Raw genomic sequence first — 27,570 nt, forward strand, 5'->3', positions numbered from 1 at the left:
AATCAGAGGGAACTTGTGAGTTTCATACCCTCATCTTGCCATTTCTGACAGCAGCCCCATCCTCGGCTAGTCTCAGCACGTAAAGGTCCATGTTGTATTCCCGTCCTCCTCTTAGGCTGAAGCCAAATCCTTTGCTGTCCCTCTCCAGGTCCACAGAATAGTACTCGGCGTCCTGTGGTGTAAGAAAAAGTATATATCTATACACAAGAAACACTAGGAAACAGTGACTTATTCATTGTGCTGAGGACAGCGACTGATAAGTCCAAACTTCAGAACTAATCAAGTCGTGTTCCACAAAAAACCCCTCAAAATGTCAATGGCAGTACAATACAGTGGAATACATGAATAATTAATGCAGAAGTACATGTGAGCAGGGTGCAGATCACCAAGCAAGGGCAGCACAAGGGCTGCACCCCAAAGTTTCCTCATCCAAAGTTTGCTTCAAACACAAGATTTCTATGTGAGAACATAATTAGACTAGTCAACAAAATGTTAGATAAAAGTTCATACCAATGTAGGTATATAAAAGGTCTGTCACACATCATACCCTAATCTCTAAACATAAGAAAACAGCTTTTTGTCTAAATATTGTATTAATTTGATATCACTATATTCCTTTCCACCATTTCTTTGATACATGCAAAACTCCTTCAGTACATTAATAAGGGAACCAAAAGAATGACTGAGTTGACTTCGAAATGCCATCACTGTGCAATGCAGTAACAAAGTCACACATATTTAATGTTTTTCTGCGACATCAGTTGTATTGGTGTGCAAAACAATGCACACCATGCAAACCGCTCTCACTTATCAGGCATTTTAACACATGTCAAATGTAAAAACTACAATCTATATTTTGTTTGCGAGTCCAAACAAATGAAAAAATTGTAGTTTAATTTATGTTGCTGCTAAATAATAAATAAATTGTGCCAGTTTCCCGTACAACTCACTACAAGTCATTGTGTGCACATTATGACTTTTTTTATAATGCTGCTAAAAATGAAATGAAGTGAAAGTTCAACTCATCCCGCGGTTTAATTTGCATTCTTAGTCTTCAACTTATCCCTTCTACGTCCGTCTCTTGGTGTGTTACTGCCCCCTACTGATTAGTAAAATATACTGCGGTTGAAAAGGTTTAAGAACATTTCTGTCTTCTTTTATCCAGTCCCTTTTTTTAATTACAGATGAAGTACACAAAAGTTATGCTCTTCTCAAGAGACTCGCTGTTGTTGTCATAAATCAGTTTGTGTTTCTTTAGAGAGGTGACAATTCACAAATTTCCTCACCACAAGAAATATAAACATTATTTGAGTGCTAGATTGGCAAAATATTGCAAAACAAAACAAATTTACACAAAAGCAATATAAAAATAGCACCCTTACAAACCAAATTAGACAGTTTATAACCAAAAATAGGTTATTTGGACTTAGATACACTTTAGTTTTGAATGTATTTTCCGAGAGCGCTTAAATGATTCAACACATTTGTTATAGTTTTAGGCAGAACGTAAACCATGACTTCATGTCTTAACATATACATGGCAATTGCAAGTAGAAAATCAGTTAACTGCATTGAAAATACTGACACTTACCTGCATTTGAGTTTGTGAAGGAGGTGGAGGAGGAGCACCTTTTGACTTTGAATGATTCCTTTCAAAAAGAAAACAAAGATTTCATGCTGGCAATATATTTTATGCCACATTAAGCTTTACTATTATTATTACATATGAAATTTGAAACTTAAAAATGTATCAGGACCTACCTTAACTCTGTGGTCTGAGGTGTGTGTGTGGTGGTTATGGTAGCTATTTTCTCTGCATTAGTCAGCAGAGAAGCATTGGAAGATTCTGAAAATAGAGGGACAAGAAGTTAAATAAAGTGGGTGTTTTTATTAAATGCCTCAGCCCAGAGCGAGGTCTCTAAAAGGCACTGTGGTGAACAAAATACCACTGTCCAAAAGAGTTTCTTAAATCACCCTTAGGCAGCTGTATTGATCTGATGCTAACTGTGTGTGATGCTGTCATCTGCTATTTTGCTCACTGACAACACTGGACCCTTTTGCATGGATCGGAAACAACACAAATGTAATGTGGAGCGAGAAAAATTAACAAAGTCCAAACCTTGTTAAAGAGAAAGAACAAAACACAGCTTTATTTCACATCTGCACAGATGGAGAGCTCAGAAGAGATCTAACTAGACAAAGGAATCACCTCTCTATATATACTGTATAACGTCCTTCTCCCACAGACAGAGTGTCATCACCAACATTCCCAAGGAGCTAATCAGATTAATACACACACAGAGAAAAATGCAACTTTCAGTTAAAAATGGGTTTCAGACAGAATCGCTGCGCCGTTGGTCTGGTCTTGTCACTCCGCAAGGTATGAAAACTATTTACTAATCGCCTGTTGCTAAGCTTCTGACACACTGAGGCAAACTGTGAAGGCTAAAAAGAGAAACAATGACTCTGTAAGACTGAGTGAGACATAATAAACTGATTAAACATTGTAAGATTAATATTAAATAAACTTCTAATAAAAGTAAACACACTGTAAATAATTATTTTATTCCACAGTAACAAAAGACTCTCTCTTATTGTTTTGATTAGTTTAAGATCAAAAACTTAAAAAAGGCTACTTTCAATTGGAAGGAGCAATTGGAAAGCTCTAGAATATCAGCCCGTTTCATTCTTCTTAGGCACCTTAGTCACTTTTCACTAATCTCCAAAAAAATATGACTTCCTCGCTGTCCTACAGAGATCAATCCAAGTCCCTCTTGGATTGTGTTTCTAGTATATGTATAGGTTTCACACCGATGGTGACTCTTGTCACCACTTTTGGCCCTAATCTTTGGAAAATTCATTTTTAAAATGTTCTGTGTCCGTTGAACCAGTATTTTTCTATCTGAAGATGATATACGGTGATTTGCAAAACTATTCAAACCCCACTAACCTTTTATATATTATGTCATGATGAAAATCCAAACTTCAGTCCATTTTGTTGGATTTTTGTCTGATAGACCAATACAATGTGATACATAATTTTGAAGTGAAAGGAAAAGAAAAAAAATAGTGACATAATTATATATTCAGGCCCTCTCTCCTTTATACACTTGCATAAAATCCAGTACAAGTTGGCTCTAGCTGTAATGTGCACTCAGTTTATGATCAGCTGTTTTACATTGGTTTGTTATAAACAATAGTGCACAAACAACATCCTGAAGACCAAGAACAACTTCAGATAATTCAGGGATGATGATTAAAGTAAGAGTTAGATTATAAACTTTAAAAAGTCAATGAAGGAGCCAGGACACCAATAGAGCTGCTCTAAACTAGTTACAGATATCAACTTCTCACGTAGGATAATATAGATAAAAGTATATTCCTGTGTTTCAATGGTCTAGTTAAAGTCCAGACCAAAATCCAATTAGAATATGAAACCAGACTACAGAATAACCCAGGGGTGGGCAATCCTGGTTCTCGAGGGCCGGTGTCCTGCAACTCTTAGATGTCTCCCTGGTCCAACACACTTGAATCCAGTAGCTGAATCACCTCCTAAGTGCAGTCAAGTTCTCCAGAGTCCTGCTAATGACCTCATTATTTGACTCAGGTGTGTTGAAGTAGAGATACATCTAAAAGTTATAGGAGACCGGCCCCTCGAGGCCTGGAGTTGCCCACCCCTGGAAAAACAGTTCTTACACTGGCCCTCCATCCAGTCTGACTGTATTTGAACTGTTTTTCAAAGAATAGTGGACAAAGTCATCAGTCGTCTCTCTATGTGTGAATCTGGTAGATACACACCTCAAAAGATCTGCAGCTGTAATTGCAGTGACCAGTGGTTCTAAAAGAATCGACTCAGGTGGTCATAATACAAATACAAAGCACATTTATCAAAAATATTCCTCCTACTCCATAATTTTGTGCCACTTTGTGATGATGTATCATATATTAAGTTTGTAGTTGTGCATTGACAAAATGTTATGTTTAACATCAAAACACCTGCAGGAAACATGCAGCTTTGGAAAGTAGACTGCCTGTGCTGAGATATTTATTATATTTAATAGTAAAAGTTAGTGAAATTAGCACCAGAAGAAAAAGTGTTTAATTTGTTCAATCCAGAAACTAAATGGACAAAAATCAAAGAAAACGGAGAATTTACTTTGCCTTACTCCTACCTAGTGATTTTGCTTCTTACAAAAGGCTCCACGCCCTGATAAAAAAATTTCTCATGTCTCTGAAAAGCATCGGTGCCCTTTGCCTCCCACTACAACTATGAATAAGTCACATCATGATGCATTATGAAACATCCGTGTGATGTCGAAAGATGAGAGCCTTACCATCGCCTGGAATGATCCTGAGTGAGACGGTGTTGCCAGCCTCCTTGATCAGGTTGACAATGTCCGAGTGCGACTTGTTCGTGATGGAGCAACCGTTAACGGCCAGAATCCGGTCCCCGACCTTCAGCTTCCCGCAGCGGTCCGCCGGGCTGCCCTCTATGATGCGGCCTATTTTGTGGGGCATCGCCACACAAGCATTTCCAGCTTTTTATGTTAGATGTGTTTGTGTTTATGTTGTTTTGTTTTTTTCATGTTAAAAACAATGTGCGGTATAGATTTGTTTGATTGAGATGATTATTTGTGTTAATTTGCATTTAATGTAAGTGGGAAACAAGGAGAAAACATAATAGAAGAAAGAAAAAGGAGGGCAGATTAATTATTCAAATCACCAAGTCCCAAAATCACCAAATGAAGGTGAAAAACTATTGGAGTTTGCACACAAATTACACATTTTATTGTAAAAAAAACAGAAAAGAGAAGTCAAGCTAAAATTGATGTACTCCTTAATAAAAATGCAAAGGATGTCCTTTTGTCCCCCAACTTGACATGTTAATTAAAGATCTGAGAATCTGATATATAATTGGATCAATGGGTATTTATACAATCAGGTACCTGAACTATGGTACCTTGGCTGAGATAATGATAAGAATTCAAAGAGAAAGTTCAGAAGTTTTTTAGGTGAGCTTGTGTTAAAATGTCATAAGCAATTCATATTTAACCCACCGTAACATCATAAGAAGTTAATTTCTAACACTGTAGTCTGAAGGACTTCTACTGTTTAAAAACAACTCTGATCTCATACATTTGCTTGGATAAGTCTGAACGTGACTATTTGTTGCTGCGGCTTTAATCAAGACGAAACTACACTTATGGTTTAAACAGGTGTTTGTTTTGCAAGTACCCAAAGTGAAAAAATGATTATTTCTGTGATCAAATGATTATTTTCCATCTGTTACCAACAGACAAGGAATCAAGAGAAATGTGACTAAGGAGTCTAAATTTAAAGCAACCACTGAAATCCCAACAGGTGTATTCTTTTGTCTTTGTAAACAAAAGGTCAGAGAGGAAAATCAGAGCTAATGTACTATCAGAGAAGAAATGTCCATCTAAAAAATACTATCCCTACTGCTGAAAACAGATAGATCAGATATAATTTCAGGTTTAAGAAATAGCAGGTTGTTGTGATTTGCGATCTTTCCATTGTTAACAACATTGATAAACCAAAGCAAGAACAATATACCACTTAAAAATTGCCAGTTCACAATAACATTAAATTTAAAAACAGCAAGTTAATAGTATCGTAAACCATATTCAATTTTCTCTCTGTTCTTCATCCTTATAAGTGGAGTTGATGAGTCAGTTAAATATTGGTATGTTAAATAACAATTTTATTATATTATCCAATTTTAGTTTTAAGTGCAAAAGTTGATATCCCCACATGTTTTAATCTGTATTTTGTACAAGACACATTATTTTTTTTTTAGGTATGATGGTCTGGACGTTGTAAACAACAATTTGGGTTATAGATAGATTGTAGATTTCTTGTGAGAAAGTTATATACTGCACATATGATACAAACTGCTTATAACCTTTTCACAGAACCTCACCATATTCTGAACTATCCCTTTAAGACTTTATGCGAGTCTAGGCAGGTGGTGACTGAAAACATGACAGGACATCGTTGAATCAAAATGAGTTTAGGATTCCTGATGGCAACTTAGGGAAAATCCCTGCTCTCGCCAGTTGTCCTTCTTCTCCTGTTTCACTTTTTTTTATCTCTCCTACAGCTTTCATTCAGAAATCTGTGCAGCATCCATATTAATTACATAACCTTTCTTCACATTCACCTCTGCTCTGCCTTGATTGAAAATGCACTTGTATGCTGTCACTTTATTTAAATAATGAGTTATGGGACATTACAGGGCTTGACAAGGATTTAACACCCAATCTGCTAAGCACAACACCAGCTCTGGGTCATGGAACGAGGGGATCAGCTGGGGGATGGGTTTTGATAGACTTAGGAAAAATGGTTTTTGTCCGACACTTATAGGGAACTCAATCAGACGAAACTGCTTTTATTTTTCGCAGAACTGACAGGCATTAAGAAATCTTGAAGGAACGCTCAGAGTAATGTCACTTGTTAAAAATGAATTCTTGATTTCAGCCTGTGTCCCACATGGTTACAACCCATTAGAGGAGTGAATACAGGGCACTATAGCAGACGTCTTAGTCATGCTTAGGAATAAAGGAGGAGCAAAAACACTAAAACACAAAGGGGAAGAAGGAAAAACAGAAACCTTTTAAGGCCTGAAGATCAGACAAGGTCATTTTCCAACACTGTCATTGTTAATAACACATTAATTCTAAAATTGCATTCTGGAAAGCAACACCATTAGCTCCTGGTATTAGTGGAACCTCCTCAGGACACTTAGTGTGACTAGAGTATCGTCCAGTCTCGTCTTTCACCTATGACACATCACATTACATTATCGTAACAGCTAAATACACAAGGGTCCTTGATATGACATCTGTGTTCATCACTTAGAGCTTCATACTGAATTTGTTCAAGGACAGCTTGTGCAATTTCTCCTCAAAGTCTGACCGACTTTACTGAATGCATGTCTGGTGTGTTGCTGCGATGCATAAAAGTTTAATATTGATATCAGTGGGATTGAGAATGTGATGGAAATATTGGTGAGGGCCAGGATGAGAAATACATCTTTTCATATGGGTGAGAGAGCAGCAGATTTTACAAAATTCTGGCTTCTCTACACAGTAAACAAATTTCACAGTCCTGCATCACCTACCGAATGTGGTGCCAGCATCAGGCCGGGAGACGGACGACACAATCACAAAACCGAATCCTTCGTTTTCTCCCCGCTGGATCTCCACGTCGTAAGGCTGCAGAGAGGCCGGAATCACAGCGCTCCCGCTGCCACCTCCACCACCACTGCCTATGCCGCTGGTAGATCCACTGCCAGAACTGACTGTGTTCAGTGAGTTCTGACTCCCCTGAGGGGTCCGCTTGCCTTCTGTTAGGCTGGGAGCCTGCGTGCTGCTGTGGTGTGAGGAGGCCGGCGATGGGGGAACGTCACCTTCTCCCTTTGACACTGGGGATAAAGAGGGTGAGAGCACAGTGGTCAAATAAATGAACTAAGAAGCAACTGGCAACAATATGTTTACATAACACAAATGTGACCGTGCATGACACATAGATAGATGTACATGTTTAACGAGAAACTTTCATCACCTCCGTATCCGGGGGTCTTGCGTCTGACCGTGAGGTTGACATGACCCTGTTTGGCAGCCTGCTGCATCAGCTGAACCACCAACTGGTGTGACTTTCCCACTACCGCTGTGCCATCCACACAGATGAGCTCATCACCAGACCGCAAACGGCCATCTTCATCTGCAGCCCCGTACTTCACTATGTGCCCAATGTAGATCTGGAAAAAGACAGAAATGTTTCACTCAAGATACCTTTAACAAATAAATAAGAAATTAAGAATTTGAATGTTCAGAAAGCCAAAAAACGGAGTTTAGATGAATTATTTCAGTGTGTTTATGAATGACAGGAGAATTTAAGGAGCAGTATAATGTATATTCTAGGAACATAATGACATAATAATGGCCGGCAGTACAATCAAGTAGCTATGCTACCTTCAATTGTTATATACATGTTAAGTTATGAAGTATAACTTAAGAGAAATATGACTTTATAATTTATAATTGGGTCTTTGTCTCTAAACTCCTGCTCTTTCTGAAACTCCACCTTCAGGATGTCATCACAACATCGTTCTTCTATTAACCATGTAAGGTTTTTACTAGCGTTGCACTGAGAAGTAGCTCATATAACGAGTTCAGAAGATGTACAGTTCCAACAGATGTTTACTAATTGCTGCTGGCTAGTCTGAAGGAGCTAAATGAGTTACTGCTCCCCTAAGGGTTGCACAGCTGAATGGCTGTCATGGGAAATGAAAGGATTTCTCAAACATGCATGACAGAATCAAGGCAACACTTCATGTATGTTTTTGATTAATAACATTATAGCATGATGTAAAGCACATAAAAAGTGACTTTTACATAATGCTGGCCCTTTCATCATGTTTGTTGGATAAACATTTGATGCTTTGGAGATTAGAAGAAGGTATACCAAAAACATCCAAAAAATGTAATCCCACAGGCCGACATTCAGATTTTGAAACAATTAAACTACAGTGGCTGTCAAAGAAATGTCTGCAATCTTTATTACCTTTTATAACTCTACAGTTAGAAACTTCAGCAGATTTTCTTTGGATTCACTATTCCAGAGCTTCCACTTATGCCCTCCCTGCAAAGTACTGTTTAACTCAACATGCTAACCTCCTCGGCCTACGATATACCAATCTAGCTGACTGAGCCCAGACTGCTCTGGTCTGGCCCATCATATCAAAGCAGACTTTCTGCTTGTGAATGCTTTTGGACCAATCAACAAACCAACTTCCTGTGAGGCAGGCTTGAAACTTTCTACCACTTTACTTTATCCAATTGCAAGCTTTCTGTCATTCTTCAACTTGCTTTCCCTTTCAAGACAAATATATGATGCACAACAGCACAAGGATCGGAGGATACGGCCTTTGCTTCTCCTAACAAGCTGTCTGTAAGGTTCTCTAGAGAGCAACAGCTCCAGATAGGGAGTGGGAGTAATTTGTTAAGACTTTGTGCTATTCTGGTATAAAGGCAGACAGAACTGAAAAGACAGGGGGGAGAAAAACTAATGAAGCAAGCAGCCTCAAACTGAGGAGCATTCAGAAAAGTATTGTTACTGTATGTAAGCATTTATATACACACTTATCTATTATTTTGTAAGCATTTACAGTAAATAATGAGATTTAAAGGTGACGAGACACTTACAGGTTCTCCAGCCTCATTTCCTCCCAAAATGCGGAAGCCAAAACCAGTATCCTTTCGCCACAGGAAAATGTCTTGCTCCTGGCAATCTGGCACTGAAACATACATGAAAAAAAAAATAAATCAGTGAGATGTCTCCTTATTGATCCATTACAAACCTAGAAGTTACTATTTTTATCAACTGCAAGCAGTGCTTTCTAATCACTAAACCAGTGCATCATTGTTCAGCGTGTCTTGTCATTTTTGCAAAGGCATTGTCACAAAAATATCCAAGATACATTTATGTTTTTTCCTTGTCTTACTTTTTTATAGAGAGTACACCAGGCCCAGTACTTTTGTGTTTAGTCCGTTGCTTCCTGGAGGAAGCCATTGAAAGAGTCTCAACTAACTCCCTTTAACCTTTTTTTTCTTTTTGCATAGAAAGTACATCTAGTTAAGAGCTTCTATATGTTTGTGTTGTGTCTACTTCTCAACATTTTCTCAACCAAAGAAGTGGTATCGTCAATTTCTTCAATTTTTTTTAATCATTACTAATATGAACATTATTTAAGTTTTAGGTTTTCTTTATGACTTTTATTTTATCTCTTCTATTCTCACTTGTAATTTAGAAAGTTTTTTGCAAATGAACCGCTGTTGGCCTTGTATTTTACACCAAACAAAATTTTTTTTGAAAGTCAAAACATACCTAAACCCATCTATTTAAGAACTCATTGGTCAGTTTAGTAACATTATGTTTTGTGGTTGGTTGCTTCTATCGTCTTGTGCATGTTCTGTTTAAGATGACCTCAATGAAAACCTAAAAACTCACCTAAAGGAGATATATTATTAATTTGTATTTACAACACAAATCTGAATTGCGCAGATTGATTTTTTTCTTCATTTTTCTGTCGGTTCTCTGCTTTACATCTTACTCAAACATGTGCAGTGTCCCACACATTCGCATCTTGCCACAGAGTAAGCAGACTGTGGAGGAGGACGCAGGCAGTTCAGTGTCAGTCTGTTCAACCCACAGGGCCAGCATGCACAGGAGGCACAAGGCCTCTTTTAATGCACCGCCTGCTGTCAGTACGGCTGCCTCTCGAGGCCGGCAGTGAACCCAAGTCCCTCGCCTTCATCTAATGTGTGGTTAGTTTGAAATAAAGTCACTACTAGGGTTCTAATTAACCCTCAGTTCACCTGGGGGGAGAAGTGATCAAAGCTCTGTGTATATATTTTAAGGAGAGAAGCAGCTGGACTTTCTCTTGCTTTCTTTAAGAGAAGCCATCTCTTTTCCATTTCCATGGGTCAGAACTAAGGCAGCTTCTTGGTTCAGAAGTGAAACATCTTCCAGAGTCAGAGGTTAAAACAAGAAATATGTCTTCCATCTATTTTACTTCTGCCCTCCACCAGAGCATTTCTGGAGAATTTGGTGGGAATGCTAGGACTCACCTGGATAAAGAGGACATGACGTAAAACCAGAGTGCAGAAATGACTCTGTTATTTTTAATATTATGTTGAGAAAGAGATAAGCCTCAATGATGCTTTGAAGTCAGTATCACTAGCACATTTATTTTAAATGTGTCCATATTATGTTTCCTTCCAAAACTGGTGGGATGCATACAAATTAGCAGACAAGAATAACACAGTCATTACTATCTGCTCACACTAGACAGGTTACTGTTATCAAGGGTACAGACATCTGTAAAAGTTGCTGCTTCAAAAGTGCACCACAAGCTCTTCCTATGGCTTAAAGTTCTTTCAATGGAGAGCCATCACTCCATCCCTTCACCCATCTCACAAACTTGACCTTACAAAGTCATGTGGGAGCTGATGCCAATCTCTCATTGGGCAAGAGATGGGGTATGCCTTGGACAGGTCACCAATCCATCACAGGACAGACAAAATACACAAAACAGGACAAACACTCAACAAAGGGCCACTAAGCGAGACCAATTAGCCTGGCAGCCAGGTCTTCGGATTAGAGGAGAAGGCTGGAGCGCCAGGAGGGAAAGCACTCTTACACAGGGAGAACAAGCAAACTCCATGAAGAAAGATCCCAGACTGAAGTTGACTGTGCAACCTTACGGAGAAAATAATTAATTAATCTTTTAGTATAGGAGCAGAAACAGATGTAAAATCCTGAGAGTTTGCTCTATTTGCTCTTGCAACTTTCCTCAGTTTTTGCTATTTTTGACACACATTAGTGTCTAAGATGCAACAGGACACTGATGGAAATCATAATAGCAGGTCCACCTCTATTTTCATCCAAAAAATAAACCTTGAAATGGTCTAGTCAAAGTTCATACTGTGATTGAAATGCTGTGACATAACCTTAAATTGGTTTTGACGCAAACAAACTGCACACTATGGCAGAATTAAAGCAATTCTGTAAAGAAGGGCCAACACATGTATCTGTTTATCCCTACTGACCGTGTCAATCATTTTCTTTTCATGAGAAACGTCAAAAAGAAGCCAACTGGCTTTCTTTTTCTGCTCTTAGGATTCACCCTTCCATCACACTCTCCTTCACTGCAACAGTGCTTTTCAAGCACATACGTTGGATGCACAAATGCATCTGCTGACGAACTCAAGCAGTGTTTGCAGGGATGGGGTGGTATGAACAGCATGAAAATGGAGGCAGGAAATCTAGGGCTGTTAGTAATTCTGTTTTCCCTCTTTCTTGTTTCATTGTGTCTCCTCTTGCTCCCCCGCTGAATCAAAAAAGGGGCTGTAGCTTCTTCAGAGGTTATCAAACATATACACCAATCATCTGCAGCTTAAAGCAACCCTCTCAGGACCCAGTTAATATTTAATTAGCAGCAGTCCTAGTTTCTTCTTGCTGACATTCTTATTAAGCAACTCTGCAACATGCGGCTGGTGCACAACTAGCGCATCTGGCCAAGAACAGTAATTCGACAAGCCAACAACAAACTTGCCGTGCACATCATCCCACTCTGATTACATAATGGCTTTTTGTTGCCACATGAAGCAGGATTTGAGAGTTTATAGCACTGCATACTTCTGCAGGTCTGAATGATTTAGATCACACAGACTCTCCTTCTCATCACATTTTCAGTGTTTCTCCATGAATATTGCAGGAACAAGCCATGGACTAGACGGGATATAAAAGAGCTTTATAGCTGCAATCTGAGGTATCAATTGTGGGTTTTTTTAAGTTTGCCATCTGAGTAAACTTTTCAATGCATGAGACGTTCTCTTTTGCTTCGTCTGATGAGATAATGTTTTATCTTTCAACATGAGGTGCATCCACTTTTGAATTTGTGACCTTTCATTTAAAAGATTTGTACGTCAGATTTTAAAGAGGAAGGTATTGTCAGCGTGTATACGTGGCAAATTAAAACACATTATAAGCCTTTTGATTAGCTTGTTCCCAAGGACACTTCTCCCTTGAGGCTGCTTTTGTCACAGAATCGGATGTGACGATGTGTAAAATCTTGAAGCAAGCACAAAAAAGCCTTAATATGCCACACACATGTGCCTCAAATCTTTCAGATAAGTTTTCTTGTAGATTTTTGACTCAAATTCTAACGAGGTGAAGCAATGTGTGGTTGCTTTTAAGAAGAAACCTTCCTGGAAGATTTATCATGCTTCCAACAGGACCAAAGAAATATACTCACGTCGACTTTCATACATGCTCCTGGACTGCGCCCAAATCTTGAAAGGGTCTGGCTTCTTCTGGAGGGTGAGAGTGCCATCTGCAGGGTCCTGCAGGGGCAAGACCGGCAGAGGCTGTGTGGGAGCTGCTGGAGTTGGGACCACTGCCTCACTGGGCATGGCAGAGGGTGGGTGGCTAGGAGAGTCGGTGTGGGCGCTGCGATGGCTGCACACACTGTGCTGGGAGCTGCTCTGACTGTCCTTTCTCTCCAACTGGTGCTGGATGGATGGGAAAAAAAGGGAGACGTCTTTGAGTGTAATGGAACCAGGGGGGCGGGTGTGAACTTATAGTCATAAGATGAAGAAATAGGGGAGAAAGAGGAGAAAAAAGTAACAAACAAATCGAAGACAGGAGTGAAAACAGAGAACAGAGAGAGAGAGAAAGACCGTTCAAGGTCGTCTTTTTTAGATATTGTTGTAGAACATTTCTCACTAAAAGTGTCTACTGAGGTAAAAGAAGGGATGACATGGTTTCCATGGATGCAGGACAAAGACAGGTTGAAATAAAGTGAAGGAGATGTTGATTTTTTTCTGAATTTCATTTCTCTTTATAGCCGAAGATTAAAATTTTCTTCCATCTCCAGTACATAAATGCAACCAAGATGCAGAATTCACTCAATTTCACTACTATGCTTCAAAGGTTTTTTTTTTGTTGTTGTTTTTTTTTACAAGCTCCCCCTTTTTTCATGTGTTTATCCTCCACAGAAACTGGAGTATGTACAGATTACTATGTTAATATTTGTTGACTCGGCCTAAAAAACACTTTCCAGACATAACAATAAGTCCTACTCAGAAAATGTGATTATGACAGTGAAATGGGGGCAGCTCTGACAACTGAATCACTCTTTATTTATTGTAACTAATAAGATGGGGCTTGAAATAGTGGAGAAGTTATTTCACTCATCACACTTTATGAGATGAAGGGTCATATTCCCATAATGCTTCATAATGAGGAGAACAGCCACACAAAATTGACTTTTCATTCAATCACAGGAGACTTGATAATGAGGTGGCGTAGCAGAGAGTCTCTCCTGCATATGGGAGTTTACTGCAAGCGTCTATGCAGATTCTAGACTGAAGGCAAAGAGGATGTTCTTGGCAAATGGAAAGTCACGTGCAGCGTGACATTTCACTGACATAACACAGGGGAGAAATCTGGCTTTTCCTTAGACGAACACTAATCTGGAGTGACACTCAGCCATGGCCACTGTTGGCACTCGACCCCCAAACAGAGTCTAACCCCCTTCTCAGAATGCAACACCATGTGACCTGAAAAGGTAACTTCCATATCCCTGATGGATACCAAACTAATCCTAATCCTAATATCCAGTCAAGTCAGATGGATGCTTTGAATGTCAGTTACAGGAGAGTGTTTCTTCTGCCTCCGTTGGAGAGAAATTAACTTGTCCCTGACATCTACTGCAGACACGGACAAAATCTGACACACACAAAAAATAAAGAATCAAACTTTCAGTCATTGTTTCTACCATTGCCATTGGTGACACAGTCATTGACACACTTGCTTTGCCTTGATCTATAATATTTCAGAAGGTTGGCACATAGACAAAGAGGCCTCTTTAAGCATTCCCATTTGCACAGTATCTTGTCTAGAGTTCTCCTCAGTTCAGCTTAGGACTGGGACAGACATGTAAGAAGGCTGGTTTTGAGTCAGAGCCACACTGACATTTATTTGACTAAATCTTTGGTCCATTCCATTGCTGACAGATCCATTAAACAAAACCACGTATGTTTCTGTTTAATGGTAATATGCACCAAACGTATTTCATTAATGCCCTGGTATTTTAAAGAGTTCATACCGTTCTGCACTTCAAAAAGCTTCCCATGATCTTAGGGAGAAAAACAGGCCCACAGTTTCATAGATTATCCACCATACCTGGGAATCAGATGGTCTTCAACATATTTATTGTTTGTGTGACAGAAACCACCTTACAGAGCTTTGTCTCGTGTCACCAAAGAAAATGATTTATTTTAAAGTCCCTCAGAGTTGAGGAAACGCCGCATGTTGACGTTTGTTATAGTAGAAAAGAAAAGATTTTTTGTGGCATCACTCCTATAACTTCACTTTTGGCTAATGCATATCACCAGAGAGTTGAAAAGAAGTCTTGGTTACTCCACTATACTTTCACTACATTCAGTTCTCCAACCTATTATATATTTTTAATCTCTTTTACCATCCTGGTCACTGTGTAGTTTCAAAATAACTACAGTTTCAAAGTAAATAAGACCCCTCGTGCGGTCTACTGGCCATGTGGCTTTATTCCATGTCTTATTTGTACTCCAGGAAAACAGAAATTTATAGATTGACAATTAGCTCCTAAAAACTCTGATCAACTTCAACATAATTCATTGCACAAATTCTTAAATTGTCACTATCACTTTACTTGTATCGTCACTGATTTTGTTTAAAATAAGTGTTTTTTGGTGGTCACATGGTAATGAAAGAAATGTTCTTAAATTAAAGGTGAAATTTACAATTGCCCTTGAAGAATTGCCTTGCTGATTCTTTCTCAGATTTTCTCTGCCGCCTTTTTTACAATCCACAATTTTTGAGCATGACATTGTTTCTCCTCTTTCTGTCAGTGTTCCCTCTGTAACTGTGGGTGATCTGGGTGACTCACAGCTGTGTTTCCCTTCCTTCCTCTCTTCCCTTTTTATCCCAATCTTCTCTTGTTTCCTCTTTCTCTGTGCTGTGGCTGTCTGCCCTCCTCAACAGCTGGTCACAGTTACACTACTCTGCCCAGGCTACGCTACGCTCAATCAGTCACAGAGTGGCAGCATTTCAGGAAGGGTGGGATGCTAAGACAAAGTAAAGAGGATATAAAACAAAGAAAAGTGACAGAAACAAGATCAGAGATTAAAAAATAAGGATCACACAAAGCTTGGCTGGTAATGAAGAAGAGGCGAAGATTTCTGAAGCTTAAGATCTCAGTCACATCTCACAAGTCTGTGCCTTCTGTTCTTAAAATAGCACTTGTTTCAGTGAGGAGTGTGCAGTGATATGCACACAAAGAGGAGAGTTGAAGACAGTACTCACCACCAGCTTTGGGCTTCTCTTGGCTGGCACCACGCCTGCAAAACACCGACACAAAGACAGGGAGAGCATTAATGACCTGCGGTGCTCTTCCTCAGTCCCCTCTGGTCAGATCCTCCTCAGGACGAATGGATGAACCTTCAGGTTCGTGCTGCAGACTAGAAGGCGACTGGCCTGCTCCTCCTCCTCGTTCTGCCTCCTCTCCTCTCTCTAACTGAGCAACACACTGCGCCGGGCTGATCGCTGATCTAAGTGTTCTCCGCCTCCTTTTTCTGTATCCCGCTCCACTCCGCGCTCTCAGCCGTGCTAACAGAGGAGCGTCATCAATCTGATTGCGTTACATAGACTGGCCGATGAGGCAGGAGCAGCTACAGGTCTCTTTCACACCACTTCTCCAGGTGGAGTCTCAACTCTTACTTGCACTGAACAAACAACATAAAAGGGAAACCTGTCTGTGTGCATCTTCTGAGTGACTCCAGAGCTGCTTCCTCCACTCCCAACTCCACTGCTTTGCTCAGGGCTGACATTGAGAAGCTGATCTTCTCGCTGCTCCCTCCCCCCTTCTCTTCTACTGTGCACCGTGCCTCGCTGTGCCCTTATCTCTCTCTCTCCATCTCGCTCCTACAACATACTGTAAAGAGTAACCAAGAAGATCAATCTCATTTGTGCCTATAAAATATTAATGCTCACAGCCAGATGTCAGGGGAGATGTCAAACAGCATATCATTGTAGGGAATAACACACATGCCATTTAACCTTTCCAAATATCTCTCATAATTTAAGGTAAAGCATCTTCTACCTCAAATATTAGGTCTACTGAAATACAACCTGGCTATTTATCCCACACAGGACTCTTTCATCTTTTCCCAAGGCGACCCTACATCAAGCTTTTTTTCTTGGCACAAAACATGGAGACAAAAATAGACAAATGAATGCATGAACGACATGAGACGGGATAGGGAAGAGGGCTTGACGTTTCCATGGTGATCAGGTAGTTTTGTTTTGTTGAGTGGGGGAAGGAGGTACAAAATAGAACATCATTTTAATATTAACTGTAGACCTTTCATATATTGCATCCTGCTTTGTCTTCATGTTTGCTATAAAGAAGTAGTTGCAGATTTTCTTTCCTCCGGGGAAAGAAAATCGAGTGTAGAGGGAATCTACCATTGACATCACGCAAACATCCATCCCAAGCTCCTTCTGCTGCATTGGCAAAAAAATCATTAAATGTTAAAACTCTCTGTTGCTGCAAAGCCCCTCTCCACTCAATTCATAATTTATTGCCATCTTTTTTTTCTGTTGCACGTTCTCTCCATCTCTCAGATTATGGTCTGCCTCTTACTGGACCAAATGGATCATCTCGCCCACTGAGCAGAGGCTTAAAGCTTTGCTTTATTTTTTTTTTTTCACAGGCCTAAATGATTGCAGATGTGCTTGTGGGTGCGGCTGACATAGGAAGGACGTCCATCACTGGGTCAAATGTCATGTCAATGTAATTGTTTCCTATAACACCGACTGGTTATGTGACCCATGCAATCTACACTTGGCAAAGTGGAAGGTCAAAGTAAAAGACACTCCTACAAGGCAAATATATTTTATAGGAAGAAAACCTAACGATCACAACTGTCAAGTCAAAAGAATAAGAAATAGCTCAAGCAGGAAGTCAACAGCCAGACCAGCAACGTGTTGTTTGTGAACATAAAGTTGAGAAAAAAGCTTTCTTTAGCAGCAGTTAGTTCTTCTGTATTTCCACAGATCACCTTATTAAATAAATCAATAACAACTGTAAACAAAAGTTCTTCCAGCATGTTTATCCACAATAATCAGCTGTAGCAGCATTAGTTTTTCTCTGTGATTGAGCTAAATAAGCCATGATATTGGTTTATAGAATCAGCTGACTAAATCATTCGTCAGCTGCTGAAGCTCAGAAAGATAAATCTAAGAACTGCATCATGCTGCTTCATTCAGCTCTGAAGAAGCTGCCATAAACTGATTTATGCAATAGATCTGTGACATCAGCAAGTCTTTTTTATGCATGAACAAATAACAGTGCAACAGTTCAATAAAAGTACAGTATTTGACAACGTTGCAGCTGCTCACATTAAGGGTGGAAAAAAAAAATCTTGTCAAAGATCTGGTTTTGTCAGAGACCAGGTAAGCAATCATGAAGCATTGATCAGTGGTGGAGCATAAAAAATTCCCACAGGAGAAATGGTTGGAGTCTTCTCCACACAAAAGTAGGATATTTGATAAACATCTTTTTTTTTATTTGATGAATTTCCACCAGTCAAATTTGGAGCCAGCAGCTCCAGGGAGGATCAGAATGAGTCAAAAATATTGTATATTGCATTAGCATATCAGCATTCCTCAATATAAGATTCACACATGATAATTTAAAGTAAAAATAATAGTTTTACTACATCATATGTACACCAAAAATATTAAACAAAAACATATATAATGTCTTTTAACTGCTTTTATTTAAAATATAGCAACAAATGATCTAACTCCTGTTAAAAATGATACTGTGTAAAAAAGATATTTTTGTTCAACATACAGCAAAGACCAGATATTGTCAGGTCTGGAGTTGGTTTGGGATGAATTCTAGTTTTGATCACTGTACTTTGATTTCCTTAGTCTCATTCTTTGATTAGATAAGCCTTATTTCCGTTTTACTCTCTTAACCACTCTAGTTTAATTATATTCCTTATACAGTATCTGCTCATTATATCTTAATATTAGATTCATTTTCCTAGTTCCCCTGTTTATTTTCCCTTGTCCCCTGTGTCATTTTATTTCTTTCTCTACTCAGCCTGCCTTCTGCTCTCTTCCCTCACACCTACAACCCGTTATCTATCAGCCTCAGTCTTTTGATCCAGCCTTCATCCCTCACTGTATTTAAAAAGTTTGTAATTTTGAAACTGTAAGGTTTTTAAACTTTGGTATGCCTTGACACTGGTGTGTACAGGAGCATTTACTGCAGATATGCCTTTTAAATGTGGTGTTTGTTTTTGTAGAGATAACTGTAGGGCTGTTTTAAACAACGCAATTGTCAAAATGATTGTTGCTACGTTATTCAACACAGCCTTTACTGACTACGGAGTACATTGTGGTGAAGTAAATATCAGTTTTATTGCCCATCTGTTTCCCAAAGAATTAAGATGATGTTCCACATTTTAACTTCCTGGGTTTCTAAAATTCAATATTGCAGAAGAGGTGCTGGGATTCTTAGACATGATCTAAATCTAACAGTGGTGAAGAAGCAGAGCAGGTTCGTGCGTTAGGGGCTGAATTTAATGTCAATCAAGCTGTAAATATAAGTATTGAATGTAGGTTCAGCTGTCACCCTCTTTGTTGCCTAGCTACAGAAACCTTGACATTTGATGTAGTTGTTATGGAAACTTAGTAGTAATCATAAGATGTCACAATTTAGAAAATTTGACTTGCTTTATGTTGCATATCTAGGTGTTTAAAGTCTTTTAATTATAGCTATGAAGTATTTTAGATAGTAGGTATAGATACCTGTCTGACTTACTAGAATAAAATGTGCCATTTTGAAGAGAGACCAAGTATATCATATTCTAATTCATCTTCCTTTGTCAATGCATATATTGATTATTATGGATAACTGATACAAAAATTTCTGGACACTGATAAACTGAAAAGTGAAAAACAAAAAAATCATTGCAAGACTACAACACTGAAATAAAATATTGCAGGTTTTTGCAGGTTTGCAAGGGGAGTTGAATAGTGTGGAGTGAACTGCACTTTGGAAATGCAGTTATAAACAAACACACCTTGCAATGTAAATATTTTTTGAGGAATATTGTGGATAATAACTGGAATTTAAACTATTGTGCAACTCATTCTGGTTCTACAAGAATGAGAAACGTAATGCCAAGCAGTTCTGCAGGCTAAGAAACTAAACAAAATACCAACAAAAAACGGAAAGCAGGACACTACATAAAGGCTTTTTACCCAAAGTAGTCAAAAACCTGACAAGGCAAATACGTGAAACGAAGATTGTTTAGAGACCAATGCTGTGCGGATCCATTTGTTGTAAAGGTGGGGAGAAAAATTACCAAAATATCTGCATTCATGCTGACGACAGAGGAGGATCCTCTTTATTTCACAGTATGAAAATTTTATTTTTCTAATGGTTAAAAAAGGTTTATTTTTATAATGTTTTTTCAGGAATTTATTACCATCTTTCAATTAATGTCAGAAAAAGATGAGATATAAGAGAGTGTACCAGTCTTGCACGCAAACAAGTTTTTTATTTTTATTCATAAGAAGCAGAAACATCAAATATTCAGGCCAAACAACACATAGATGTTGTTGAGTGGGCACAAACGATGTACGCAGGTTTATCATTCTTTCATCATTTTCAAAGTGAATCTGCAGCAGCTTGAATGGACCTTACTTCTCTGAGCTGCTGAGGATGTGGCCTTGGTGACTCCAAGCTGAGCCCACACGGATTGAGTGAATAGTCCTTCCTCCAGGTTTTCTATCAATTTTGTTAGAGAAAACAAAAAAAAACTGAGTAATGCTTTGGTTTATTAAATAAAGCCCGTCAACCTTTGTCCTTGCTCTCCATACAAGATTGTCCCAGTATCCTGCTGTCCTTTCCATTCATCTGCTCTCAATTATTTTGGTAATAGTTCATTCCTCCACATTCATTTCCTCTTGATTTTATTCCCCTTCCTTTTGTTTTTCATTTTCTCTCCTCTTTCTCCTTTTCTCTGGGGACAGAAGTACTCTGCAAGATTGTCATAGCAACAACGATGGAAAGAGAAGATGGAGGAGTCATAGCTGGCCTGCCCTCCTTTACAGGGAAGCGCCTAAGTGGGTGAGTACACTTGATGCAATCTTTAATGTTGTAGGTGATGAAACAATTATTTAATAAAAAGAAGTCACTTATATTTTATCATTCTATTTTTAATGGAGAAAATATAATTGGAATAAAAATTTATCCACTGGTGCATATTTGCATTTTCTATAATTAAATAATTTCTAAAGACATATTCAATAATATGATTTTTTTTTTTTAAATAGATCAGCATTTTGAAAACTGTTTATCTTTCAAAAGAAGACAGCTAAGCTATGCAAATTAGCCTAATTAGATGTCATTGATTTAATTAGGTGAAGTTAGAGTTTCTTTAAGAAATTTACAGGTAATACAGGAAAGTGCACATAACTCCTGGTGTCTAAAACTACTGTGTGAAAGATGTGAGAAAGAATTTATACACTGTGATTAATGCACAAAACAGAAACAAATAGTAGATTATCTATTTTTCTTGTAAGATAGGTGCCTTATTTTTTTTACAAATATCACCCTTGCATTATATAAAATGTATCCGTTCTCCTTTTGTGTTATGTTTTTCCTTTTTCTTTAAACCTAAACTCAGAGATAAAATGCTTTTTAGAATAACAACATATTCCCTATTGTAGCTATTCATTAAGAACTAGAAGTTGTCTTTTCAAAAGGATGTAGGATGTAGTTCTTGTGAGGAAGCCCCATCAGCAGCCAGCTGAAACTGTTCTACACACTATAAAATAAGATCGGTCGGCATTTCATTTCTATTTTTGATTTATATGGCTGAGTTCTTAGTACTTAACTTTTTAACTCACTGGCTGTTTTTTTTTTTTAAACACAGCTACCCAGCTGATGATTGCAAAACATTCAGGCATCCCTGTTCCATGCTCTATTTGTATAAAGTTAGGAAGTTCAGTTTAGAGTAATTCCGTCAAAGTGACAAGGACAGACAGAAATGTATGACAGAGGATGTTTTTAATCTGCTGTGCCGATCTATCAAGACAGAACACTTGATTTGAACCTTTGAATAAAATTCTTTAAATTAGGTGAAGTTCAGGTTTTAAGCATCTCCTCACCAAGTAGAGCTATAGTAGCATGTGTACCTCATATTTATTATAGAAGACTGTCACCAAAAAAAAACAACTTGCATTTTGTAGTCTTTACTCCTCTTAAAAGCTGAGTCTGCTCACTCTGAGTCAGACAGCAGAGATTGATGAATCGCTGATAAACAGATTAGGGCTTTTCCTTCTCTCGATGAAGCCTACCTTATTTCTCCTCCTCCTCCTCCTCCTGCTATCTGTCCTGTACATCTCCGAAACCAATCCTCTCATACACGCTTCCCTTTGGTGAACTTCCCGCTCTGCTCAGCAAATCTCACCCTCTCTCTTCTCTAATTCTCCACCTCCACTCTTTCGAAGCACGATCCCTGCTCCTCTTATTCCCATACACTCCTCTTACAACTCTTTTTTTAGCTATAGTTGACCAACACACTAGCTCTGGAGTGAGGATAAAGTCACAGATGCATCCTCAACCATAAAGTCAAACAGAAATCTCATTGGAAGGAGCTTTCAGTCAGTTTCAATAAATGCAGTAGCAGTTTCTTCAGTGATACATCTATTATTTACAATTTAATTTTCTGCTCATGCAGTTTACTGATACTACATATCTAAAGCTACTGTCTCATCATGTATGTTAGAGTATCTGAAAACACATTTTATGTACGTCTAAACATGAAGAAATAAAGTTTATTTTGTAATGCATTAAATTGGTTTCCTAAAGTTGTCAAGTTATTGTGAAGGGAATTAATATGAAAACATATCTGAGAGCCCCATCATGTACTTCCGGTATTCAGCATGACGAGGTGAGTGAATCTACAGACAAAGCATCTACATTACACAACGAGAGATCATTACTGTGACTGCTGAGTAACTTTTGCATTTGTTGTGCAAATGTTTCATGACATCTCTTAGATGCAACACTTGTGCCACATTACAAAAAAAAGAAAAGGCAGCCTGCTTTGGCTTCAGATCTATTCATAATAGAATAGAATAGAAGTACTTTATTCTTCCCAGCAGGGAAATTACTTAATCAGATATGGCACTAAGCGTTGCAGGAGTGTGAATTACTTTAAACTGAATAGTTCAGCACATTACTGAAATACAAAAGCATAAGCAAGGACACAATAGTGTAACAGGAATTATTCAGACTTACTATATTTGTAAAGTATTAAGCTAAGTGGAAAATGACATGTTTGAAAAAAAAGGATCCCAATGAAACTGAAAACTCTCCACTGTATTTTTTATTTAGTTCTTTATTATTGTGGACATTAGCTGAATTTTCGGCTGATAATTACAGCACCTTACCAACTGATAATCAACTGCTTTCATAATCTGTTTTGGTCTTTATGACTCTGCAGTCTTTCTGTCATTATTATTACACAGCACAGAATTGATGGAATTAGCATTAGCAATCCCATCAATTCAATCCTTCAATCCAATAACTTTGTCTACAAGTTAAAGTTTGATCTATAATTTATAGACAAAGTACACATGGATAGGTTGGAAATTAAACATTTCTGAAAAACTTACAAAAAATGTCACTGAAAATTTGTACAAAATGCCCTGCCAGATTAGTTGCTTATTTGTTGTACTTGAAATTGAAAGCATCCAAACAAACACTTGAAAATAGCAGCCCCGCTCCCACCTCCCGCTTACCCCCGGAAGGGTACTGTGTGTCCCTCATCACCTCGCCACTCACCTGAACACCCCGTTATTACAGGTTGGTGTTAAAGCCAGCAAACATGATCTACAAACCTGCCAGTCACCCTGCCAGCTCCTGTGACTTCTGAAGCCTCCTACCCATTTATCCTCTCATTTATTCCCTCTCTGTGCTTTGCCCTCGGAGCTTGCTTCTGTACTATTCATCTCCTCACACCTTCACACAAACCCACACACAGAGGTTCGTAATGATGCTGACATTTAACACAATACAGCAGTTATTCCAGCAGCAGTGCACAAGGTCAACTCATTAGATCTCATAATTGATGTGTGGTGCATATCCCAAGCTGCCGTCAATATAGCAATCACGTGGTTAGAAATTTTACGTAGAAGAATCTGAGGAACCTTGAATGCGTGGGTCTGTTTGAATACTAGCTCATGTTTTTTTCTTATTTGACATCTTGTATAGAAGAACAAGCGTACTGATTGAACAGGCAAGAAGTCCAGTTTATAGCAACTCTGAGTCTATTTATAAGCCTAAAAATGAAGGCCTTTCCGAAATCTCCATACGTTAAAGTACCTTACCTTTCACATTCTCACGTTAGGGGCACAACTTTAACACATTTTACTAGGATTCTATGGAACGCATGAACAAAAAATAATGCAGAATTGTTAAGTAAAAGAAAAAAATAGGAAGGCTTTTTTTGTTTGTTTTACAAATAAAAGTCTGAAAAGTCTGAAAAGTGGAGCATGCATCTTGTATTGATCCCTTGAGTCAATACTTTTTGCAGAACCACCTTTTGCTGTTATTGAAGCTGAAAATCTTTTGAGATATGGCTCAAAGCCTGAAGATTTTCTCTCATTTTTTGCAGAATATTTCAAACTGCGTTAGATTGGAAGGAGAGAATCTGTGGACATAAACTGATAAATCTTGCCACTCATTTTCAATTTGTTTGGACTTTGCTTAGGTCATTCTACCACATGAATACAGAATGCTTTTTTTGAAAATCATCCATGTTTGTTGAGTTCTCTTTGAGTTCACCTTAACTGCTGCCAGTTAAAGTGGATTGCCATGCACTCCAGTTTTGGAGGATGGACTAAGCAGTGCTCTGTGAAATGCTCTAAATGTGCAATATTGTTTTATAACAAAAACCTGCTTTGAATTTCTCTACAACTTTCTTCACAAAATGTTTACTGTATTCCTTCATTTTCGGACCTCTAAGGTCTCCACAGAATGACTTTATTAAATCTGTAGTAAGGGTTAGACACAGGTTGACTCTATTTACTTAAAAGGAGCTTTGTGAAAGCTTGTGTTTGGGTTTTATTTAAGATTATCAGATTAAAATGTACTAAGCACAAATGCACACCCCATTTTTAAGATTTTAAGAAAATGAAAACAATGTTTTGTTCTTTGGCTTCACAATTACAAAATGTGGTACTTTGTGTTGGCCTATCACATATAATGTCAGCAAGATGAATTGCAGTTTGTGGCTGTAACATGGGAAAATGGAAAAAAGCTCAAGTGGTGAGAATACTTTTGTAAGACACTATTATATGTGATTTCAATAGTGAATATAACATGAGCCATTATGTGGAAAGGACAACAATGAAGACAAAGCTTGATCGACTCTACTTCATTTCAGATGGTGATTAGGTGTGAAAACATGTGAAACACATCCAACTACTGCAGAGGCAGTTTAAGGTGACAAACATTTACCAGTGATCTACGAGCCTCTGACCTAATGTGCAGCAATTTTCTCCCCCTCATTCATCTATCTTGACTCTCTACCCATCCTCCCACTCTCTCACACTCCTGTACCCCCACCCTCATCTCATCCTGCTTTCTCTGTACCTTTCCTCCTTCCATCCTATCCAGTCTGAGCATTTTCATCCTGCAGCCCACTCTCTTTCTCTCTCTTCTCCATTTCATTGTGTCACTCTCTACTTGCCAACTATTCAGACAGTTGTCTATTCAGCAGATTAAACTATGTTCTCTTGTGCACTTCATCTCGCAGCATGTCATGTCAAAACTTCATTTCCTGCAGACATTCATCATCTTCATACTCTGAGATGTCACACATACCTCTTTGCACTAACATGGTGACTTCACTGCCTCTCGGACATTTGCTGAGCAGATCCACCACTTGGTTGTGGCTCATATTCTGGACATTTCTCTTGTTGACCTCCATTAGGATGTCCCCCTCTTTCAGGCCACGGCACCGTGGATAGTCCACTATCTGCTTGACCCTCTGTCCGCCTCCCGTCAGACTGTCAGCGATGGTGAACCCAAACCCTTTGTCTCCCTTCTCCATGTGGATGGTGATCAGCTCTGGCTGGGTGGCAATGGCTGAAGCCAGGGTGACCACATCACTGGAGTAGCCGTGTGAACCGTTGGAGGCTACCTCGGCCAGGGGGCTGTGCGGCCGTGGCTCTCGCATTCCATTGATGGGTCCGGCCTGATTGGTGGGTGCGTCAAAAGTCTCTTGTCCATTGACAATGATCGGCTCTTTATCCAAGATCGCCACAGATGTCACTAGGCTGGTGTTGGGGTCATCGGGGTCAAATGGCAGCGGATAGCCACGGCATAAGGATAGGTCCACCATTGAGCCGATAGGGATGGACTGGAAAATCTTCACCACCTGTGCATGAGTGTAGCCCAGCACGATGGTGTCATTCACACTGACGATTACGTCGCCTGCAAAAAGGAAGACGGTATCTTCAGCAATGTTTCTATTACCCAGTAAAAACTCTTGTAACTGTTTGTTACACCTCCTATTAGTTTCACAGTAGTGAGATTTTAAAGGTAAGTTGTTCAAAAACACCTTTGTGGGTTTCTGAATGAAAGCAGTGCCCTCTTTTGATGAAGGCTGTGTACTACACCTGTCTCCATTTTGCCATCCACAGCTGCAGGTCCGTCCAGCACCAGACTTTTGATCTGCAGGAACTCATCGGGCTCGTCACCTCCAACTACTGTGAAGCCGAATCCACGGCGGCTTTTCTTCAGCTTGGTATTGATGAAGGTTCCTTTCAGCTCTGCAGGATTTCTGGTGAAGAAAGGTTTCCCTCCTAGAGAAAGCAAACAACAACTCAAACTCGGGTCCAGAGAGCACAATGCTGCATATAGTCAACAACCCATTGTTTACTTTTAATAAATGACATGGGGAACACAAAGTATTTATGAAAGAAAATAGGAATTTACTACAATATGGAAGAAGAAGGAAGTTAAGATTAAATATGCGAGGAAAAACATAAATGTCTGGAAATGTGTAATAGTGATGTTGGTTTAAAGGACTGAAGAAAAGCTCAAGGTAGCCATAATATACACAGATCCTGATAAGAATGGTGAAATTAAGATAAATTAAGAAAAAAAGTGTAAATATAAATAAATATAATAAAACAGCAATAAAAGAAATAAGCATATACAATGATTTAAAATCAGATTAAAGAAAAAAATATATGTAAAATATTCTACTGCCAGGATATATAATTTCATTTGCTGGACAAAACTAAGTAGCACTACAAAAAGATAACCTCGGGCACACATGCCATGTTAGTTAAATGAAGTAGAAATATCTACAAGTGAGACTTACTCTTAACTCCAACCGGGCCAGGAGGAAGAGCAGGTGGGACTTGTGGGTCCCTGTAGGTCTCCAGGTGGTTTGGAGCATAGCTTGCCAGTGGAGCTGCTGCTGATGAGTGTTCCTCTATCCACTCTGCACACACATCGATCATTCCCACTTTAATCCCATACTTACCATACACGTGCTGAATTTATTTATATGTAACATGAACACACATAAAGAACACACAATAAACACAGAGCTTAAAGCAAACTCTGCATGTATCCATTTATTCAAGTAACTATTTAAAAAAGTGAAACTTGTATAGATTCATTACACATAGAAATATTTCAAGGGCTTAACTGATTCATTTTGATGATTATGGCTTAAAGCTCACATTTTTCTGCAAAATTTAAATATCACTCAAGACGATTAAGAAGAGATTTCTAATACAAGATGGTTTGGCCTACACAATCATGGGGAAGAACTGCTTGACATTCCCCCAAAAGTAGAGAAAGCCCCAAAAAAAGGTACTGCTGAAGAACCT

The 27,570-nt window shown here is 38.7% G+C and overlaps 1 protein-coding gene across 16 annotated transcripts in view; it reads right to left on the reverse strand.

Annotated features, from left to right (window-relative positions):
* Nucleotides 1-27,570, reverse strand: part of LOC114138381 (membrane-associated guanylate kinase, WW and PDZ domain-containing protein 1-like) — a 110,803-nt gene that overhangs the window by 6,224 nt on the left and 77,009 nt on the right. For 14 of the 16 annotated variants that reach the window (XM_028007718.1, XM_028007885.1, XM_028007633.1 and 11 more), the window contains 12 exons: nucleotides 27,054-27,176; nucleotides 26,344-26,529; nucleotides 25,547-26,158; nucleotides 15,934-15,968; nucleotides 12,842-13,097; nucleotides 9,228-9,319; nucleotides 7,585-7,780; nucleotides 7,142-7,444; nucleotides 4,335-4,538; nucleotides 1,762-1,846; nucleotides 1,592-1,649; nucleotides 29-172 (listed from right to left, as the gene is read on the reverse strand). In XM_028007718.1, the coding sequence (XP_027863519.1) occupies nucleotides 29-172; nucleotides 1,592-1,649; nucleotides 1,762-1,846; nucleotides 4,335-4,538; nucleotides 7,142-7,444; nucleotides 7,585-7,780; nucleotides 9,228-9,319; nucleotides 12,842-13,097; nucleotides 15,934-15,968; nucleotides 25,547-26,158; nucleotides 26,344-26,529; nucleotides 27,054-27,176 (2,294 nt within the window). The remainder of the gene's footprint in view (nucleotides 1-28; nucleotides 173-1,591; nucleotides 1,650-1,761; nucleotides 1,847-4,334; nucleotides 4,539-7,141; nucleotides 7,445-7,584; nucleotides 7,781-9,227; nucleotides 9,320-12,841; nucleotides 13,098-15,933; nucleotides 15,969-25,546; nucleotides 26,159-26,343; nucleotides 26,530-27,053; nucleotides 27,177-27,570) is intronic. The other 2 variants (XM_028007964.1, XM_028007803.1) reach the window with 2 other exon arrangements.

This window comes from Xiphophorus couchianus, chromosome 1 (assembly GCF_001444195.1).
Source record: "Xiphophorus couchianus chromosome 1, X_couchianus-1.0, whole genome shotgun sequence".
In the NCBI taxonomy this organism is placed as follows: Eukaryota; Metazoa; Chordata; class Actinopteri; order Cyprinodontiformes; family Poeciliidae; genus Xiphophorus; species Xiphophorus couchianus.